General features: G+C 44.5%; 1 protein-coding gene across 6 annotated transcripts in view; it reads left to right on the top strand.

Moving 5' to 3' along the window:
• Positions 1–20,137, top strand: part of tbc1d4 (TBC1 domain family, member 4) — a 264,165-nt gene that overhangs the window by 210,998 nt on the left and 33,030 nt on the right. For all 6 annotated transcript variants that reach the window (XM_078545970.1, XM_078545971.1, XM_078545972.1 and 3 more), the window contains 4 exons: positions 1,613–1,785; positions 4,070–4,279; positions 16,208–16,369; positions 17,654–17,812. In XM_078545970.1, coding sequence (XP_078402096.1) covers positions 1,613–1,785; positions 4,070–4,279; positions 16,208–16,369; positions 17,654–17,812 — 704 coding nt within the window. The remainder of the gene's footprint in view (positions 1–1,612; positions 1,786–4,069; positions 4,280–16,207; positions 16,370–17,653; positions 17,813–20,137) is intronic.

Genomic DNA, 20,137 nt, shown 5'->3' on the forward strand with positions numbered 1-20,137 from the left:
ATTGGCAGTGTCTCAAGAGCTCAAAGACCAATTCAATGACACACCCATTTGAAGTGGTTTGGTTTCTTTGCAGCATTGCCCGTCTGTCTACAGCTTGAAGATCAAAAACAAGACACAGCAGCTCCAAGGCCGCTGTGCTGATGGGTACAAATCTGCCGACAGATTGTTTTATCCATATGTGCTCTTATAAATAGTGAAAACAAAAAGGTACAGTGACATCAATGAGTAAACCAGGGGAGGGAAAAAGAACTTTCAAATGAGCATCTACTTCCTTTCCTCCTTGATTGTCCAAATATATGAACTGGAAGTTTGTATCCTCTTAACCAAGGAGAGTAGAAGATGAGTAACCGTGAAGTACAATTAAAAGTGCAATATAGTTCTGTTTCACTTTTAGGGGGCAACAAATTGTGGGATTAGGTTTTAAAGAAACTTGGAAATCCCTTGAAAGAACTTCAGTTATGAGGATAGATTAGAGATGCTGGGGCTGTACTCCCTGGTGAAGACAAGGTTGAGAGGAGATTTGGTAAAGGTATTCAGAAGCATGAGGAATCTACAGTGGTTAGGGGAAAACCTGTTCACATTGGTGGAAGGGTGGAGAACCAGAGGACACCGATTTGCGGTGACTAGCAAAAGAACCAACAGCGACATGAGGGAAAACGCTTTGACACAGTGAGTGGTTAGGATCTGGAATGCACGGCCTGAAAAGGGTGCTGGAGGCAGATTGATTTGTGGCTTTCAAAATGAAATTGGATAAGCACTTGAAGAGAGAAAATTTGCAGGACCACAGGGAAAGGACTGGGGGTGGTACTAGCTGATTTACTGTAGCAGTACGCTGGCACAGACACACGAGCCGAATGACTTCCTGCACTGTAACCACTCTATAATTTGTTTTAAAATAAATCCCAAAGATTCAGTGTATTAGAAACGGAAAGCCTGATGGTACAAACTAGGTAAATCATTTGCAATAGTGGATCAGTGGAAAGATAAGTACCTCATGCTGTGGGGTGGTGCAATCTTATTGCACTACTTGCTGGAAGAAGATTTCTGCAGTTCACCATTGGTAATGAAATTAGATGCTCACACATTTACAATAGTTCTACAAATAATGAATAGTTTATCTCCCATGTGGCTTCAGCTCTTGAAAGAAAGACATGTATACAATACTTGAGGGTGAATCGGTTTGCAAGGGCAGTGCTGAAAACTGGGAGATTATACTGAGTTGGTAAGTATAGTTTCAAGAAGTCAGCTGTTCAGCTGTAGGCTCACACCTATCCTTTAACATGTGTAGATGTTACCCCAAAAAAAGCATTGGTTGTTGCTTTGTAAGATAATCTGTCTTGTCTTTTTGTTCACCCTTTGCGCTCACTAATCTATGCGTTCACACAAATAGGCTGAACTTGCTGCTTCGCCAGACTGTTGGATAAATGTGCATCCTTCTCGTCCGCACCTTGATGCCACATGGCATGTGGTCACTTTTTACTAAACCATTTAATGCCATTGAATTGTTTATTTCTTGACCCGGAAGCGCCCAACGCTCGAGAGACAAGAGAGAGTTCAACATTTTTGAGTTTTGGTATTTGTCTCTGTGAATGCTTTCCCTTGTCTGCTTTAGTGATGGTGAAAGCAGGAGGAGGGCCTTCTCTGGCTGCAGCACGGAGTCACTGAGCGGGGGAGGGGTTGTCCTCACTCCTCGTCGGATCTCGTGGCGCCAGCGGATCTTCCTACGTGTCGCCTCGCCCATGAACAAGTCCTCCGCAGCCATGCAGCAGAAAGGAGCGTTGGAAGGTACAGTGCGCCGGGAGTTGTGAGCAGACGTGGTTTGTAATAGGAGGGCCACCATAACGCCAATCTAAAACGGTCAACATAAACATGGGGGGTAGTAGCCTGACAGGGCATGAATTCAGGTGGGATCCACTGTGAGTGGGTAATTTGCTCCACGAGATGACCACTGGCGGTGAAGGCGAAAATTTATCCTTTGATCTTTAATAATGGGTGAAGTACAAATTAAGCACTTGACATTGAGGAGTTAACACTAACTGGTGATAACTCTATAAGAAATGGGTTTGAAGGGCAATAAAACAAAATTTGGAAAGGTGACAGAGGGAAATAGAGGAAATATTAACTGGTTAGACTTTCATCTGTTGTTGGGAAGTTGCTGGAGTCTATAAATAAAGATAGAGTGACTAAACACCTTGACAATTTTCAGCTGATCAGAGAGGGCCAGCATGGATTTGTAAAGGGTAGGTCATGCCTCTTGAATCTGACTGAATTTTATCCAAGAGGCGACTAAAGCAGTGGACAGGGGAATGTCAATGGATGTCATGTATATGGACTTCCAGAAGGCATTTGATAAAGTCCCTCATAAGAGACTGTTAGCTAAACTTGAAGCTCATGGAACCGAAGGTAAATTATTGACCTGGTTCAGAAATTGGCTGAACGGAAAGAGGCAGAGAGAGGGGATAATGAGCAGGTATTCTAAATGGCAGAATGTAACTGGCCATGTCACGCAAGGATCTGTGTTGGAGCCTCAAATATTTTCTGTATTTATTCATTAACAACTTAGATGATGGGATAGAAAGCCACATAACCAAATCTGCCGATGACACAAAGATAGATGGCATTGTAAGCTGTGTAGCTGGAAATGTGAAATTACAAAGAGATATTGGTAGATCAAGTGAATGGACAAAACTGTGGCAATTGGATTTCAATGTGGACAAATGTGAAGCCATCCACTTTCAATCTAAAAAGGACAGAACAGAATACTTTGTAAATGGTGAAAAGTTAGAAACAGTGGAGGTCATACGAGCGTACGAATTAGGAGCAAGAGTAGGCCAGTCGGCCCCTCAAGCCTGCTCTGCTATTCAATAAGATAATGGATGATCTGAATATAACCTCAACCCCACATTCCTGCCTACACCCGATAACCTTTCACCTCCTTGTTAATCAAGAATCTATCTAGCTTTGCCTTAAAAATATGCAAAGACTCTGCTTCCACCGCCTTTTGAGGAAAAGAGTTCCAAAGACTCACAACCCTCTGAAAGAAAAAAAATTCGCCTCATCTCTGTCTTAAATGAGCGACGCCTTATTTTTAAACAGTGAGCCTAGTTCTAGATTGTCCCACATGAGGAAACATCCTTTCCACATCCATGCTGCAAAGACCCCTCAGGATCTTAAAGATTTCAAGTAAGTTACCTCGTACTCTTCTGAGTTCCAGTGGATGCAAGCTTAACCTGCGCAGCCTTTCCCCATAGGACAACCTGCCCATCCAAAGAGACTTGGGTGATCCAGGTACACATATCTTTGAAATATCATGAACAGGTACAGAAACTAATCATAAAGGCTTGTTGAATGTTGACCGTTATATCTAGAGGAATAAAATGCAAGGGATTAGAAGTCATGCTTCAGTTATACAAAGCCTTGGCCAGACCAGACTTAGTGCACTTAGTGAGCATTGCTGGGCCCCACATCTTTGGAGGAGCAGAATTGCCTTGGAGGGACTTACTACATCATTAAAAATTCAGTTACACCTCACTCAACAGGTTGTAACATTCTTCATGGTGTTTACAGTGAGAATTGTGCGTAAGTAGTTGAAATTCATGTCAAATCCCTGATTTTGGTGCTGATTACATCTGCGGAAATGCAACAGCATACACCCTGGAGGAGCAAGGTGTCCCTGACAGCAACTTCTGGATTTCCGCGCTTACCTGAGCAAGTGCAGCCAGAGACGTCCCTGTTAGTTACACAGAGTAATGACAGCGAATGCTGATAGTTTCACTGTCATGCGAACTGCAAAATCTGGGCCAATGGTTTTGCTTGATTATCTTTCTGGGGATCAGGGAAGAATTTTGTACAACATTGTCCACATTTGACGTAACTGGGGCAGAGACCATGGCAGGGTTAGTTGCACTTGGTACTGTGGAAGATGTGAAACCGGTGTGAAGAATGGCATGATTGCATTCTCGATTTCTTGTGCCCTTGTCTAAAGATGATCTTGGAGACAGGGCTCTGTGTTCTGCTTCTTTCAAGCCAGGTGGTTGTCATAACAAAGTTGGGCTTTCTATTTCCGCAGATCACCTTGACAGCATTGAGCTGCCACCTCTTTCTCCGCTCACCCCAGCTGTGGAGGAGGACCCCTTGGCCTCTCTGTTGATGGCGGATGACACCCCAGCTGAAGACAAGAAGAAGCGCTCTTCGGAGGAGCTGCGGATCATGTGGAGAAAAGCCATCTGTCAGCAGGTCCTTTTGCTCCGGATGGAGAAGGAAAATCAAAGGCTGGAAGGTTAGTTCTCACAGAAATGTGAAATATATTGATAAAGTCTGTTAAAATACCTGCCGTGGATATAATAACACATTTGAGCTTCAACATTGTATCAGAGGATGTCAAAAGACATCCGGTAAAGAAACAAGTGCCGTTGGGTTCACTGTGCAATGTGGTGTGCATGTGCTCACTCTGTACTAGGATTCGCTGGGGAACTCTGACACCCAATGTTAGGTCCTAGGTTTTCGTAAGAAAGGGGCCCTAATGCTTGCGTGAGGCCCATTTTCAATAACCGATCAGAGCCGATTGATCTTGTCCATTTTCTCAGGTCTAACACAGGTGAATTAACAATCCTTAAAGGAGCTGCTGGGGGCTGCCACCTATAGGATAAGTTGACAGTTAAAAAGATTGGACTTAGCAGAATGTGGAGCCAGGGTGAACAGGAATTCTGCCCTGACTCCATGTTGAAACTGTGGACTGTTGTTAGATGCGAGTTGACCTTCCCTCCCGCGGCTGGTTGCATCCTGATGACTGCTGATAATTCATTCTCCTGGATGTCTTGCATCAGCCTGAGCGTCAGTGAGCAGGCTATTGCTAAACAAGTGTGGCTTGATGGCACTGTTGATGACCCCTTCCATCACTTTACTGATGATCGAGAGTAGGCTGATGGGGCAGTTATTGGTCGGGTTGGATTAGTCCTGCTTTTTGTGTACAGGACATGCCTGGGCAATTTTTCACGTTGCTTGGTGGGTGCCAGTGTTGTAGCTGTACTGGAACAGCTTAGCTAGGGGCGCGACAAGTTCTGGAGCACAAGTCTTCAGCACTATTGCCGGAATGTTGTCAGGGCCCATAACCTTTGCAATATCAGCTGTGTCTTGATATTTCAGGAGTGAATCAAATTGGCTGAAGACTGGCATCTGTGTTGCTGGGGACCTCTGGATGCATTGAATGCTAGAATGATATTGGGTGGAATCGTCCCAGATTTGCACTAAATGCAATAGCGGGAACCCGCCGTCCGCAAAGGCGGCTTCTCACACTGTATCATCCCAAACCTGCCACATTAATTCCCAGGAAACACGTTGTTTTGATGGTGGCTCTGATTCACCCGCCACGCCATCACCTCACCGGGCACCACATTTACAGTACAGCCACACGCAATCTCTCAGTGCTTCCAGCCCAGGGCTGCTGCAAATAAGACAGGGCCCCAAAAAAACTGCAGCCCCCAGGTTTAGTGATGCGTCCCTTGATCACCTTTTGGACACTGTGGAGACCCGCTGTGATGTCCTCTAGCCCCGCTCCAGCCGCAGAAGGGGCAGCAACATTACCACTCCAGCTTGGTGGGTGGTGGCAGTGGTGATCAGTGCCTATGCTGCACAGAAGAGATTGGCCATCCAATGCAGATGGAGGAAGAATGATCTCAATGCCGCCAGGGTAAGGCAACCATTCATCACTCTAAACTCACCCCATCAAGCCCATCACACATTCACTGGTATCTCACTCACTGCCAGCTCAAGGGACTTCACCACTCACTCATACACACACCCTCACATCTCCAGCTGGCCTCATCTGCTCTGGAGACTGCCTCCTCAGCCCTCACCATCTTGAGGCCACTTGCACAGATCAAATATTTGCCCCCATTTACACCCTGGGATACCCCCTTTCCCCAGTAGAGCCCTCACCCTGCAGCCTCTTCCCTTGCCTGAGGCCACTTCTCCCCTTTCCCCAAGCAAGTCCTAGCTCTGCAGCCATACAAAGCCACCCCCGCCTTGTGGCTGGTCTGGTAGGTAGAGACCTGACCGTGAGCCTCCCTAAAAGTGCTGTGGTGCTGTCTGCGAAGCCTGGCAATGATGACCACGAGCGCTGCCCGAAGCAAGATAGGCGAACAAACCTCAAAGTCCTGAGTGAAGGGCAGCTCGTCAGGTGGACGTCGCTTATGTGCAGTTGTGAAACACATCGACGTGAAACACGTTGGCAAGCAATCACCCCGACGTGGGCGGATGATCCAGCATGGGGGGGGGATGAGTCCGGTGGAGTGGCTTTATAATGAGATGCAGGTGCATTACAATGAGGTTCCTGACGTCCAATAGCGGAAAACGCGGCCCACCATCGACGGGCTGAGTGAACGACGTTGTGAAACCAATTTTTGTCCTTCTCGCCATATTGTCCGCTCATGCTGCTGAGCACACCCGAAGCCAGCAGGCATGGAAAATTCCGCCCATCATGTTTAACCACAAAGTAATCTGCAGATCTGTCCAGAGTTTTGTATGATTGGTCACCACATTTTGTTCTTTCAATTAAATCTGAGGACAGAACCGTTAAATCACAAAGCATACCATAGTTCTTTGGGAATTCTGAACTGAGTGACTCACCCTCCCACTCCCCAAAGCATTTCCATCGTCTACAAGGCACAGGTCGTGGGTGTGATAGAATACTCATCACTTGATGAATGAGTGAAGCTTCAAAAACACTCAAGAAGCTTGAGACCACCCAGGACAAAGCCACCCACTTGCTCCTCACCCCCTCCACCACTTTACACACTCACTCCCTTCGCCACCAGTGCACAGTGGCAGCAGTATGCACCATCTACGAGATGCACTGCAACAACTCGACGATGCTCCTTCAACTGCACCTTCCAAACCCGCGATCTTTACCACCTCGAAGAATGAGGACAGCATTCACATTGGAACACTACCACTGCCACCCAGCTCTCCTCCATCTCACACACCATCCTGACTTGGAGATACATCACCGTTGCGCCACTGTCGCTGGGTCAAAATGCTGGAACTCCCTCCCTATGGATGCACGTACACCAAATGGACTGCAACGGTTCAACAAGGCAGCTCACCACCACCTTCTCGAAGGCAATTAGGAATGGGCAATAAATGATAGCCTTGTCAGTATTGCTCAAATCCCATGAATAAATTAAAAAATAACTATTAAGCCTGAAATGATAAACCAAATGAATGTTTAATTCAGTGAAGAATCCTTACATCGCTGACTTTTCATGTTGGTATAGATTTCAGCAGCAGCCTCGTTCTGATGAACCCCTTCACACGTGTTTGTGATGAAGAGTACTGCTTGCCTTCTGTTTTTTAAGAAATGTGTAAAAGTAAAGTTTGCAGGTCTCTGCTCCATTGTTGGAAAATTGAGTTCAAATATTCTTTCATGGGATGTGGCAAGACCAGCATTTGTTGCTCACCTCTAATTGCCCTTGAACTGAGTGGCTTTCTCAGCCATTTCAGAGGGCAATTAAGAGTCATCCACATTGCTGTGGGTCTGGAGTCACATGTAGGCCAGACAGCAAATTTCTTTCCTCGAAACCAAATGGGTTTTTACAACAATCAACAACAGTTTCATGGTCAATTCTACTGAGAGCAGATTTTAATTCCAGGCTTTATTCATTGCATTTAAACTCCACCAGATGCCGAGGTGGGCTTTGAATCTATGTCCCCCAAGCATTAACCTGGGCCTACCAGATTACTAGTCCAGTGACATTACCACTACGCCACCATCATCAAAAAAGTCAAAAGTGCTGTGATTCAGATACACTAATCACAAGTTCCCATTGATGTGAGTCTTTGAGCTGGGAGTGAATCCTCTCTAAAATTTATGTGACGATTGTCCTCATGAGGGTACAGTTTTATAATGTTAAAAATGGTGTTAAATTATAAAGTAAATGAACAATTAGGGAATCTTGTGCCTCCTCATCCTGGCCCGGAGTTGGTTGCAGTGACCGAAGCCTTTTCGAGTCGATTGCCATACTGCATATTGCCTTGGAAACATGTCAGGCTGCTGGTGGGCATGATGTTGAGCTGCTGTTCACTAAACGTACAGTCCAAGCGCACGCTGTAATGGCCTCGGCAGGGCCTCAAGGACTTAATGTATCTGTAATTAAAAATGTTTGCATCTTCAACATTGTATGCACATCACATCCTTATGAAGGCATCATAACTTGGAGTGTGGGACTTTGCGATCCTCACACTGTAAGGGAATCATCACTTTGGCTTGTGATTAGTAACCAGCAGTGACTCTCTAAGCTAATCAAACTCCAGATGTAGTGAATGAATTGATCCAGTTGTGCATGAGGTAGCACCAATCAGGACCAAGTAACCAGCACCAATCCCCAGCAATCACAGCTACCATTGGCAAACTACTAAGTGCTGCACAGCCAACCAATTAGATTTCAATTCTCAGTGGCCATGGCTAAATGCTTTTACAGTTCAATTGATATAACGTAATACATGGGTATAAAGTTCATAAATAACGAATTTAGCCATAATCTTGGCATTATATCTGAGGAATCCCAGTAAAATGTCTCTACAAATGCCTGCCTCTAAGATGGATTATGAGGAAGAATGTTACGTAGTGAGTGGTAATGATCTGGAACTCACTGCCTATGAGAGTGGTGGAAGTGGATATAATTAATTATTTCAAAAGGGAGTTTGAATGGCATTTGAGGGAAGTAAACCAGCAGGTCTACAGGGATAGAGTTGGGTAATGGGAGTGGCTAGATTCCTCTACAGGGTCGGCATGAACTCGATGGGCCGGATGGCCTCCTGTGTCGTAATGACTCCAGGTGCTGGAATGACTCACTTTCGAGTGCTTGAGTCAGCCACCCTGCTGGTATTTCCCAAGCTCTGAGCACAACATTGTTTGCTGTCTCTGAAAAATAGGAAAGTGTTTTCTTGTGGCAGGTAAAACACAACACCAAAAAGATGGCGTCTTTGCGGCATATTCCTGCTGGAACCTCAGGAGGAATCTCAGATTGGGACAAGTGTGAGTCACTGCAGAGACCCTATCTGCTTACCCTTTGTCTGTCTGTTTGTGTGTGTATGGGTGTGTGTGCTGGGGTAATTTTAAACGTGATAGATAGTTATACTTCTAGATTACAATTGTCTGTTAACCAGTTCTTGCAATTTACAGGTGAGGTCTGAGGTATTTTAACCCCTGGGTCTCATCTATATTCTGCCCATCAGTTTGACCACCTAAAAACCTCATTATATATACAGGGTACATATACATTTCCCAGGCTGATGGGGGTTGGTGCAAAATTTAGAATACCATTGCTGCAGTTGCCAACAGCGACAAATCAATGGGCCATGGCTCCTTCTGGTTGATGGATAGAAATGTCAGTACAGGTGGATGCTGTCTACCATGCCCTAGCCAATGCTGACACTTCATCTGTAGCTATCTGCTGTGATTCCATCAGAGAAATCACGATGTGTAGAATATAACCATTGAGTACACACCATTCACCATTTCAACAGTGACATATATAGCTGGGGCTTAATCAAGGATATGATTTCATATTGAACCTCGGGGGTTGTGGGGTGGGGGGGGGTGGTTGGGGGTCCACCGTGTCTCATGGAATACAGCTACGATTCAGCTTTGTGAGCAAACAAGTGCTCCCGTGCAGCTGTTTGATGCATTGGCGTAGATTGGCCCCCAACAATAATATTCCATAATAGGATGGAGCGACGACGCAGGTATACTGCTTTTGCATGCAATCCTGCTTTTCAAGTGCATGTATCTCAGTTTGACAATAAAGAGTCATTACTGGGGTTGTTACATTTCTTTTATTGTACACCTGGATTAAGTCACTACCTGCCCTGTTTTGAAGTCTGGAGAAAATAATTGAAACTCTTGCTCTTTAACTGATGGAAATAGACAGTGATATACTCAGCTTGGCTTCTCTGGACACGAAGGTGGAGATTGTTCTTCTGCATAGGTTTCATCGCCCATACAAAGTATGCTGGACAACGCTTAATTGATAGTGTTATGACTGGAATGGGCAGTTTATCTAGCCCCACTGTTCCACAGGTCACACCATTAGTTTAAGAGTTTAATTCACTCACCAAAATGGCCACTTATTTACCTTCGCTACTGCTAGACCCAGAATAAAGAGACTTTAACCAGGCTTCTTTCAATAAACTCAGAATGATCAATTTATTAGAAAACAAAACTTTTTTTAAAAAAACAAGTTGCAAGAACTGGTTAATACACAATTATAATCTGGAAGTATAGCTACCTATCGCCTTTAAAAATACCCCAGCACACACACCTACACCCACACAGACAGACAAAAGACAAGCAGATAGGGTCTCTGCAGAGATGGGCTTTGGAGGGTAGGCTTTATAAAATAAAGGTCAAAGCCTGCAGGGTTTTGACGCTGTTGATCTGGAGCTCCCTCATGTGAAGACAGGCCACTGGTTCCAGTAGATGTCTGGAGGCTTTCACCAACAGAGCTTTGGCGTGGAGGAGAATATAGAGCTGGATCAATTCTCCTTGTCTCAGCTTTGCAGGTTTCCAAATTCAGACAAGTTGTGCTCAGATGAGGATTCTCTGGCTGCAGGTTGATAACCACACACAAATTTCAGGCAAGGCAGAGAGAGAGTGAGTTAGGGTAGCCTTCCTTCTCGCCTTATTCCCCAAAACTGAGTTCAAAACAACAGGTTCAAAAATTAAAGCTCCTCTGTCAGGTGATTTCCAGTCAACCACCAGCCTTTTTGCCTTTAGACCAGTTTCTTTCCGCATCAATTAAAATAATCGAAGTACAAACGTGCAAACAGCTCTTCCCCCTCAAGCACTGTGCTGATCAGGTGATTTCCTGGAAAAGTCATTGTTGCTCCCTGTCTAAAGGTGAATTTATGACCTTTTTAAAAAAACCAGGCCAGCTTTGAAGTGGTCAGATAATGCAATGCCCTTCTAAATTTTAAAAGAAAATATGTTTTTTAAAAGTAACACGAATTAATCGGCATTCTGAAACCAAGAGTCCATTCAGATTTCCAGGTCTAACTCTTTGGAATCCAATATCAGACTTGTGAAGTCAAACTGAAGTCAAGATTGATGCAGTTAATGACCTTCTACGTTAGATAGCTTTATCATTTTTGGGAAGATGTGACTTTACATAGAATTTACAGCACAGAACCAGGCCTTTCAGCCCAACTGGCCTGTGCTGGGTTTCATGTTCTACACAAATCTCTTCCCACTTTGCCTCATCTAACCCTTTCAGAATCGCTCTTTATTCCTTTCTCCTTCATGTACATAGGTAGCTGCCTCTGAAATGCATCTATACTACTCCTTGAGGTAGCAAGTTCCACGTTCTCACCACTCTCTGGTTAAAGACGTTTCTCCTGAACTCCTTAGTGGATTTATTAGCGGCTATCTTATATTTCCAACTCTCAGGGCAGAATTTTACTGGCTCCGTGGAGGTGGGAACAGAGGTGGAGGGGGTGGTAAAATAGCAGGAGCTGTGTTGGGAAGGCTTCTACCGGCATCCCGTCACCAGGGAGGTTTCCCAGTCGAACCTTTGAGCCAGAGTGGCTCCCCACTCCAAGGAGGCAGGCTGCTGGTTTTCATACTATTAAGGGCCATTTTATGGGACCGTCAGCATTTTGCCAACAGCAAAACAGACCCTCCAGCCTGAGGGGACTGCCAGCACCATGGAGGTGGCCCTCCTGCAGCAGCCCGGAGTCCGTTGAAGCTGGAGTCTCCATGACTCAAAGAGGTGGCCCTCATGGACGAAAGGCAGCCCCCACGACCCTGACGATGCCCCGCCCTTAGGAGTTGCCCCTCCAACTTGTCGACCTCAGACCCCTGGATTTTAAAGTGTAATTGCCTGTCCAAGGGAACTTTATTTTTGTGGCATCCTGAGGTCTCCTACCTGCTTCAGCAGCACCCACCTCTCCCACTGACACTGCTGGGGTTTCACAGCTGCTAGCTTTCTGACTGGACTAGCAGAATTAGGAGCTGGCCCGATGTCCTTAACTGATCAGTAGGCCTAGTTGTGGCCAATTAGAAGGCCATGGATGGTAAAACCACCTAACCAGTCCCACTGCCAGTAAGTGCGAGCTCGGGACGTGGGTTTCATCCAGACATCGAGGATCCGAAGCAAGTTAGCGAAATACAGACCCTAGTTTTGGAATCCCCCACAAACAGAAACATTTTCTCTGCATCAACCCTATCAAACTCCTTCATAATTTTCAAGACCCCCAACAGGTCATCCCCAGTCTCTTTCCTAGACAAAAGAGGCTCAGCCTGTTCAGTCTGCCCTGATAGCCTTTCCTGGATTTGGCGTGTGGCAAACGGACTGCTGGAATATATAAATGCGATATTTATATTTATATGATACAGGATGCTCCGTTTAATTCTTATGCTGGGACCTGAGGGTCAGGTAGACAGTTCAAGCCATCATGGTCCAAGTATATAATAATCCCTGCATGGATTTTGTTGTTCTGAGCAGTAAAGTAATCGTGTCTCCTCAGGCTGTCACCATGTAATGTTGGTTTATTGTAACCTAAACTCAAGTAACCTGGCATCACGTGCGTTGATGACTGTTATACCGTTCTCAATGCTTCCTCACTCAATTTAGGCGCTAAGCGAATATTCCTTCCCAAATCAAAATGAGGGGTTAAAGCTGACTCATCATCAAATCTCCCTGTTACTCCCTGGTCACGTAATCAAAGTCTTTGTCAAGTTTCCTGGCTTCTCTCTCTGCAATTAAAGGCTTTCCTTTTCTTTTACTCCTTGAAACTCGCAATTCAAGTTTCACATTTCTCTTTGTTATTCTCTTTCGAGTTCAAGTTTTTTTAAATTTCTTTTTCCAATTAAAGTTGTTTTATTTGCAACTGACCCGTGTGCTATTGAGATGACTCTTTTCTTCCTCAAGGTTTAGATGTTGAGTCATTATTTCAACAATTGCTGCCTTTCTAGCACCCACTTTTAATCTATTTCCAACTTCTCTGCTATTACCTTCAAATGAATCTTTGTTAACTGTTACAAGGCAATCAAGGGAAGGTCCTCTCTCTCTCGAGACACGCTTCCACAATATTTGAATTTCCAGTGACTGACTGAAAGGATCATTCGACATGATTTTAAGTTTTAAGACATTTACTGTAACAAACAAACTAAAAGCAACATTTTCTAAACGCTATTCACTAGGTAACTTATGCTGTAAACTACCAACAAGCGTGATGGAACAGAACCTAAAACTGTATATTTTTTTAATGAAATATATCCTCGTGGCTATTTCTTAATTTTCACCAACCTTTTGGCTGACAAAGACCAATAAGCTGGCTGACCCTATGTCTGTGAGTTATTGTCTGTCACTCACCAGGACAAAAGAAGCCACAATGCAGTGTCAAAAATGTCACATCTCTTTATTCCTGAGGATTTACTAACAGACCACCTGGGGACTGCACAGCCCAACTCCAAAGGGAGCTACAAGAAGGCCATTGGCATTTGATAGACCAGGCTTAGCCAACAGAGTCAGAAAGTCTACTAAGACAATAGCTTCTTAATCGTTCCTTTTTACCCATAATGGTGGGGACATTAGTAATCCTGAAGACCAAGCTGAATTCCAGGCACTGGGTAAACATCCTTTGTTGAAGACCTTGTGGAGAGGTCAGGTCGTATGACCTAAGACTCTGGCATGTTGAACACGTTAATATTGTCTTTCTGAGCTGCAAGCCAGTTTGCTGCTTTAACATCTGACTAGCAGGCCACACAGAAGGAGCTGTGGCCTGGCTGGACAAGTGGGCCCACCTATCCTGCCTCTGCTGAAAGTTCTGTACCATCACCGACAAACTGATTCATCTCTGAGTGCCTATTTCATCTTCTGAAGTCAACACCACCAGAAAAACAAATCTTACGCCGCCGCTATTCAGCTTGCCAATCTCCATGGAGGAATTCCTCATGGGTCTTTGACTCTGGACTCTGGACCTCACATGAAACAATATTCATTTTTTCTGTGTTCTCAGTACTGTAAACCCTTTCTTTTCCCTATTCCTCTCTTTACTGTATGCGTGTGGAGGGGGAGTTTGCGGACCCTCCTTTTAGTGGTTTTTGAATGTGTGCAATAAACTAACCGTGTTGCCTTCATCCTACTTTGAGTTTGCTGCAGGGTTATTAGTAGGAATTGGATCACACAAAACACTGAAGGGTTGGGAAATACGCAACTGCTTATTAAAAAAAGGAAACAAATCAAAATGTCTTTCTGGGTGGTGAGAGGAAACCTTTCTGGGTGCTGTTTGAATGGATCCCCTCCTGTCTATAATGCAAGGAATTCCCCATTTAGTTTTTAACGCAACCGAAAAATTTTCGCTCTGGTTATACTTTATCCTGTCCCTTAAGTGGACACTTCATTCTCCAGGATACAATCCTAAATTATTCCCAACTCCCAATGGTTTGCTTCCTTTTGCCCTTCTCAGCCAGAAAACTTCTAATCCCAAAACTGACTTTCACGATGAGGGTTATACTGGGAGATTCCTTCCCTCTAGCCCAAGCTAGGCGAATCTTCCAGCCTCCTTTTAATCCTCAGAAACTCAGAATCTTCAATCTGAGCACAGGCTTCCACCTGTATTTCGTGTGGTGAACAATAAACTCTGCATTTTCTCTGCTTCAGCTGCAGGACTGGCTGCCTCTAAGTCCTGCTCTCTGTCTCTCAGATGGCTGCAGACTGCTTTGTGTCTGTGAGTTTCAGTGATACAGCTAGAAAAACTGCAACTCAACATCACAGTGGCTTTCAATTGCCTTTTCCCTTCCTAAATCCCGTCTTTATGATCACATGGACCTTGTATCTGGGTAGAAATGCTAATTAGCTATCTTCTAGACCCCCAACTCCATTTTATCTTGGAATTAAGCAGGCATTTTAAAGTATAACCCATATAGAAAGTCTGACATTCCTAACATCTCACTATGAGCCTTCAAGACTACAGTCTTCCACAATGAGCACAGCTGCTCTTGCCATTGCCTACAGGCATTAACATCTAGCACCTTCCTAGTTAAGTCAGCCTGGGCTCCCCTTACCTCCATAACAACCAAGCCACCCAGACTTATTGTCGGGTAGAATTTGGAGCAAGTCACATGATCCCCCTTCACTACTCCGTATTTTGTCTCAAATCAAAGGGAGCCCTAAAATATAACAACCTTATAAACTTCGTATTCAAAACAGTCTTTCAGATGAACATTAAACTGAGGCCCCGTCTGCCCTTTCAGGTGGACATAAAAGATCCAGTGGCACTATTTCAAAGAGAAAAGGAGTTATCCTTAGTGTGTTGGCCAATATTTATTCTCGAGATAGGTTATTTGGTCATTATTCATTGCTGTTTGTGGGGGTTTGCTGTGCACAAATTGACTCCTGTGTTTCCTACATTACAACACTGATTACACTTCAAAAGTACTTCACTGGCTATAAAATGCGTTGAGCTGTCAGGTGGTCATGAAAGGCACTGTATAAATGCAAGCCTTTAACAACTCGATGCTTGTGTCACTGCTACACAGTAATCCAACCTGTTACTCCTGACCCAATTGTCTGGCTTAACCATCTGAATGTGAAATTATAGCTGTCGATCTCCATCTACACCAGCCAGAAGAAAGAGAAGTGAGGGAGGGAAAAACAGGTCAAAAGTTGGCTGCCGATCATTGCCCAGGCCCACGCAGGAAGACTGGCAATGTGGTGAGCTGCGATTGGGAGCTGTGATGCCCTCAGCAGGCATAAAGGATAGAAGGCAGGTGGTGGCAGCCTTATGTTTACCAAGTGAGCATATCTGATCAGGTCTGGCTCTGTTGTCATTGCACGAGAGAGGGAGAGGACGAGACAATCAGGGAAAAGTCTTACCGCAGTGCACTGGCGGGAAACCCATGTGATCAGACAGGACACTGATTTTACACCCTGCCCAATGGGGGAGAATTTAACCTATGCTGCCAAATGGGAAACTGACAGAGTTGGGTGCAATGTCAGCTTTATGGCCACCTGATTTTACTCTCCATTGAAGTCCGGAAGTAATAATGGGCGAGTTGTAACATCAATGTCCTATCCGATCGCGCGTGTTTCCCAGACAAAAGGTCAGGTTAGAATTGCCCCTCCCTCCCTCGCCCTGTCTGAATATTGTGCTGATATACGGTCCCAGAATTACTAACCAGAGGGATTTTCTAAATATAAATTTGCAGCAAGCAGGGACGAGCTTCAGACCAGAAAAGTGAAACTGGACTATGAAGAATTTGTGCTTTGCCAAAAGGAAGTTTCTGCAGTTTGGGATAAGATGCTGACCACTCCAGGACGGGCAAAGGTGAAAGTTGACATGGAGAAGGTTCACACTGCTCTCAGTCAAGGTCAGTGCTTGATTACAGTATTAACTTGGTTCACCTCAGCATCGGACTCATCCTAGCTCGTCTGCCTCCCCTCAGCTGTCGGCGTTAATACAAAAATATCCGTGGAATTGTAAAGGGAGGAAATTAGTGGAAAAAATGCTTAATTAAAAAAGAAAACAAAAATTAAAATTGATTTAATTTAATTTGAAGAATTAAACCCTGGAAGGTTTTTCCTATACAAACATTCGAATTAGGAGTAGGCCATTCGGCCCCTTGAGCCTACTGCACCATTCAATAAGATCATAACTGATCTGATTGTGACCTCAACCCCACATTCCGCCTATCCCTGTTAACCTTTGACTCCCTTGTTAGTCAAGAAGCTATATAACCCTGCCTTAAAAATATTCATTGACCCTGCCTCGCTTGCTCTCTGGGGAAGAGTTCCAAAGATCCACGACCCACTGAGAGAAAAAAAAAATCTTCTCATCTCTGTCTTAAATGGGAGACCCCTTATTTTTAACCAGTGTCCCCTAGTTCTGGTCTCTCACACACAGGGCAAACATCCTTTCAGCATCCACCCTGTCAAGTACCCTCAGGATCAATAAGATCACCTCCCAACCTTATGTTGAAATCCAGAATGTCAAAAAGAGTGTGCAGCACAAAAATAAGCCATTCGGCCTAAAGGGTTCATGCTCCACATGAGCCTTCTTCCGCCCGACTTCATCCCACCCTATCGCTGCATCCAGCTGTGGCTCAATAGGTAGCACCTCTTGTCCTTGATTCAGAAGGTTGTATGTAAGTCTCACTCCAGGACTTGGGTATGAAACTCAATGCTGATATTCTGCACTGAGGGTGTACTATGCTGTCAGAGGGCTGTCTTTCTGATAAGATGCTAAGCCAAAACCCTGTCTGCCTTCTCAGGTGGTCATAAAAGATGCCATGGTGCTAGCTCAAAGGAGAATAGGGAAGTTAACCCTGGTGTCCTGGCCAATATTTATCTCTCAATTAAAATAAGAAATAATTATCTGGTCAGTATCAAATTTCTTGTTGTGGGCAAGTTGTCTGCTACGTTGCACCAGTGACTGCACTTCCAAAGTGCTTTATTGGCTGTAAAGCAGTTTGGGATGTCCAGTGGTCATGAAAGGTGCTATATAAATGCAAGTGTTTTCCATTTATTAATTCTTCTGTCATGAAAAAGAGACTTCGTGTTGTTTGTAATTGGGTAAATTGGCGGTGCGGAGTTGGAAGAGCACGTTGTAGCGCGTGCTATGATCTGCTTTTAAAGAGGTTGCCTTTGTGTGACAGGTGTACCAAAGGCCCGGAGAGGAGAGGTCTGGCAATTCTTAGCCGAGCAGTACCGCTTGAGACACCGGTTACCGGAGAAACAGCAACCGGCTGACATTTCATACAAAGAGCTATTGAAACAGCTGACCACTCAGCAACACGCTATCCTGGTGGATCTTGGTAAGAGTACTTTTTAAGTTACTTTGAGTATATAAAAGTCAAAAGAACTGTGGCCCTTAACTGTGCATTACTTAGCGGTAGGATTTGTTGGTTTATCATCTGTCATTTAGGGATCAGAACAACAATAACTTACATTTGTACAGCACTTTTAAAGTAATTAATGCCCCAAGGTGCTTCTCATGGGCATTATCAATCAATATTTGACACCGAGTCACAAGGAAATCGTGAGACTAATGATCGAAACCTGGTCAAAGAGATAGATTTTAAGGAACATTTTAAAGGAGAAGCTAGAGAGGTTGAAAAAAATATATAATCAATTAGTTTACCCTGCTCGTTAATTGACTCTATTTCTTTGTTAAAATAAAGTGTAATTTAGGCCAGAGCAAAGATTTTTTTCCCCTATGTAGTAGGGTTTTGTGGCCAGCAGATGGTGATGTTGCACATTCTACTCTAATTTTGTAACAGTCTGGAACAACTGCAGTTGCAAACTTGTCCTCTTGGTTAATTCCCTCAGTTCCCTCTTGCTTTCACTTTACTTATCTTGTCTCTGACTCTTGTATCTTTCTTCCCCAGTGTAATTATTTTATACTGGCTTTTTTATCCCAGCTATTTTTTGTCTCCCATTTCTTTTTCTCAGACTAATGTGCTTTAAGTTTTTTTCTCCTGTGTCGGTTTAAGTGTACATTTTCACCCTTCTGGCTTTTGTTTTCTCATTCTATCTTCCTGGATAATACATAACATTCTCTTCATTGCTACTGCCTTTTCTTACTGCTGGACTGTCCCAACACATTCCCTTGTGGACATGTGAAAAAAAACCCTCATCTATGTTTTCAAATCCCTCCATGGCCTCGCCCCTCCCTATCTCTGTAATCCCCTCCAGCCCCGAGATATCTGTGCTCCTCAAATCCTGGTCCCTTGAGCATCTCCACTCCACCAATGGCGGCCTTGCCTCCATTGCCTAGGCCCCAAGCTCTGAAATTCCCTCCCTAAACCTCTCCTCTCTACCTTGCCTTCTCCTTTAAAACACTCCTTGAAACTCAACTCTTTGACCAAGCTTTAAGTCATCTGCCCTAATAACTCCTTATGTGGCTCGGTACCGAATTTTGATAAGATAACACCCCTGTGAAGCACCTTGGGTTGTTTTACTGCATTGAAGGCACTATATAAAGGCAAGTTATATTCAAATGCCGTGCGTCCTTGAGTTCAGCCATGGGACCTTTAATACCCCGCTGCTTTACTAAAAAGGAAAGAAAGTTGCTCATGACTGCACTACATCCCATAGTGTAGTCCGAAGTGTAGCCACTACTGTAATGTAGAAAAAGTGTCAACCAATTTGTGCACAGCAAACTCCCACAGAGGACAGTGAGATACGTGACCAGGTAATGTGTTTTAGCAATGTTGGCTGAGGGATGAATATTGACCAGGACACTGGGAAGAACTCCCCTGCTTTTCTTTGAAATAGTGCCAAGAGTTCCCTTCCTGACCACCTGAGGGAAAGGCGGGGCCCTGGTTTAACCTCTGACAGTGCAGCACTCCCTCAGTACTGCATTGAAGTGCCAGTTAAGACTTTGTGCTCAGGTCTTTGGACTTGAACCCACAGCCTTCAGCCTGATCCACGGTTGCTTATAATGCGGTATAGTGGCGGTGGTACCATGTAAGAATCACTGCTCGCAACAAATGCTCATACAATCAATCTTAGGCCAGTCTGATGCCTCCAGTTCTACTCTGATGGGTCTCGGTAGCTGTACTGGGCCAGCCTGCCAGGACATGTACTGCTGATTCAGAGCGACTTACAGCTTTAAATTCTGGTGGTGGGTTTCATGCATTTGGCTTAGATTCTCTTGAGTACAGGAGAATGAGGAACAAACTGATCAAGGGGCATAAAATGTTAAAAAGACTTAATAGCATAGATACAGAGATACAATTTCCTCTGGCAAGGAAATCAAGGACATTTGGTCATCATATATCAATTGTGCACGGGACCTTCAGATTGTGAGTATTAATTGGAACTCAACTGTGCTCATATAGAAGCAGGCAGTGTGCACGGTTTACAATGCGTGCCTCTGTAAACAAAAGCTTATACGCGAATGTAGACTGGGCTCTAGTATTCTATCCTTCACCACCCGGCTGTCGGGAGTTTTGGCTACATTATTGTAAAAGTTGAACTCGGCCATTCAGGAACAGAATCAGAAAGCACATTTTTGCACAGCAGATAATGGAAATCTGGAATTCTCTTCCCCCAGAAGCCTATGAGTGCTGTGAATATTTGTAGCTTTCAAGACTGAGCGCAATAGGTTTGCATTAGGTAAGGGGATTGAAGGGTAG

This window comes from Cetorhinus maximus, chromosome 7, assembly GCF_964194155.1.
Source record: "Cetorhinus maximus chromosome 7, sCetMax3.hap1.1, whole genome shotgun sequence".
In the NCBI taxonomy this organism is placed as follows: Eukaryota; Metazoa; Chordata; class Chondrichthyes; order Lamniformes; family Cetorhinidae; genus Cetorhinus; species Cetorhinus maximus.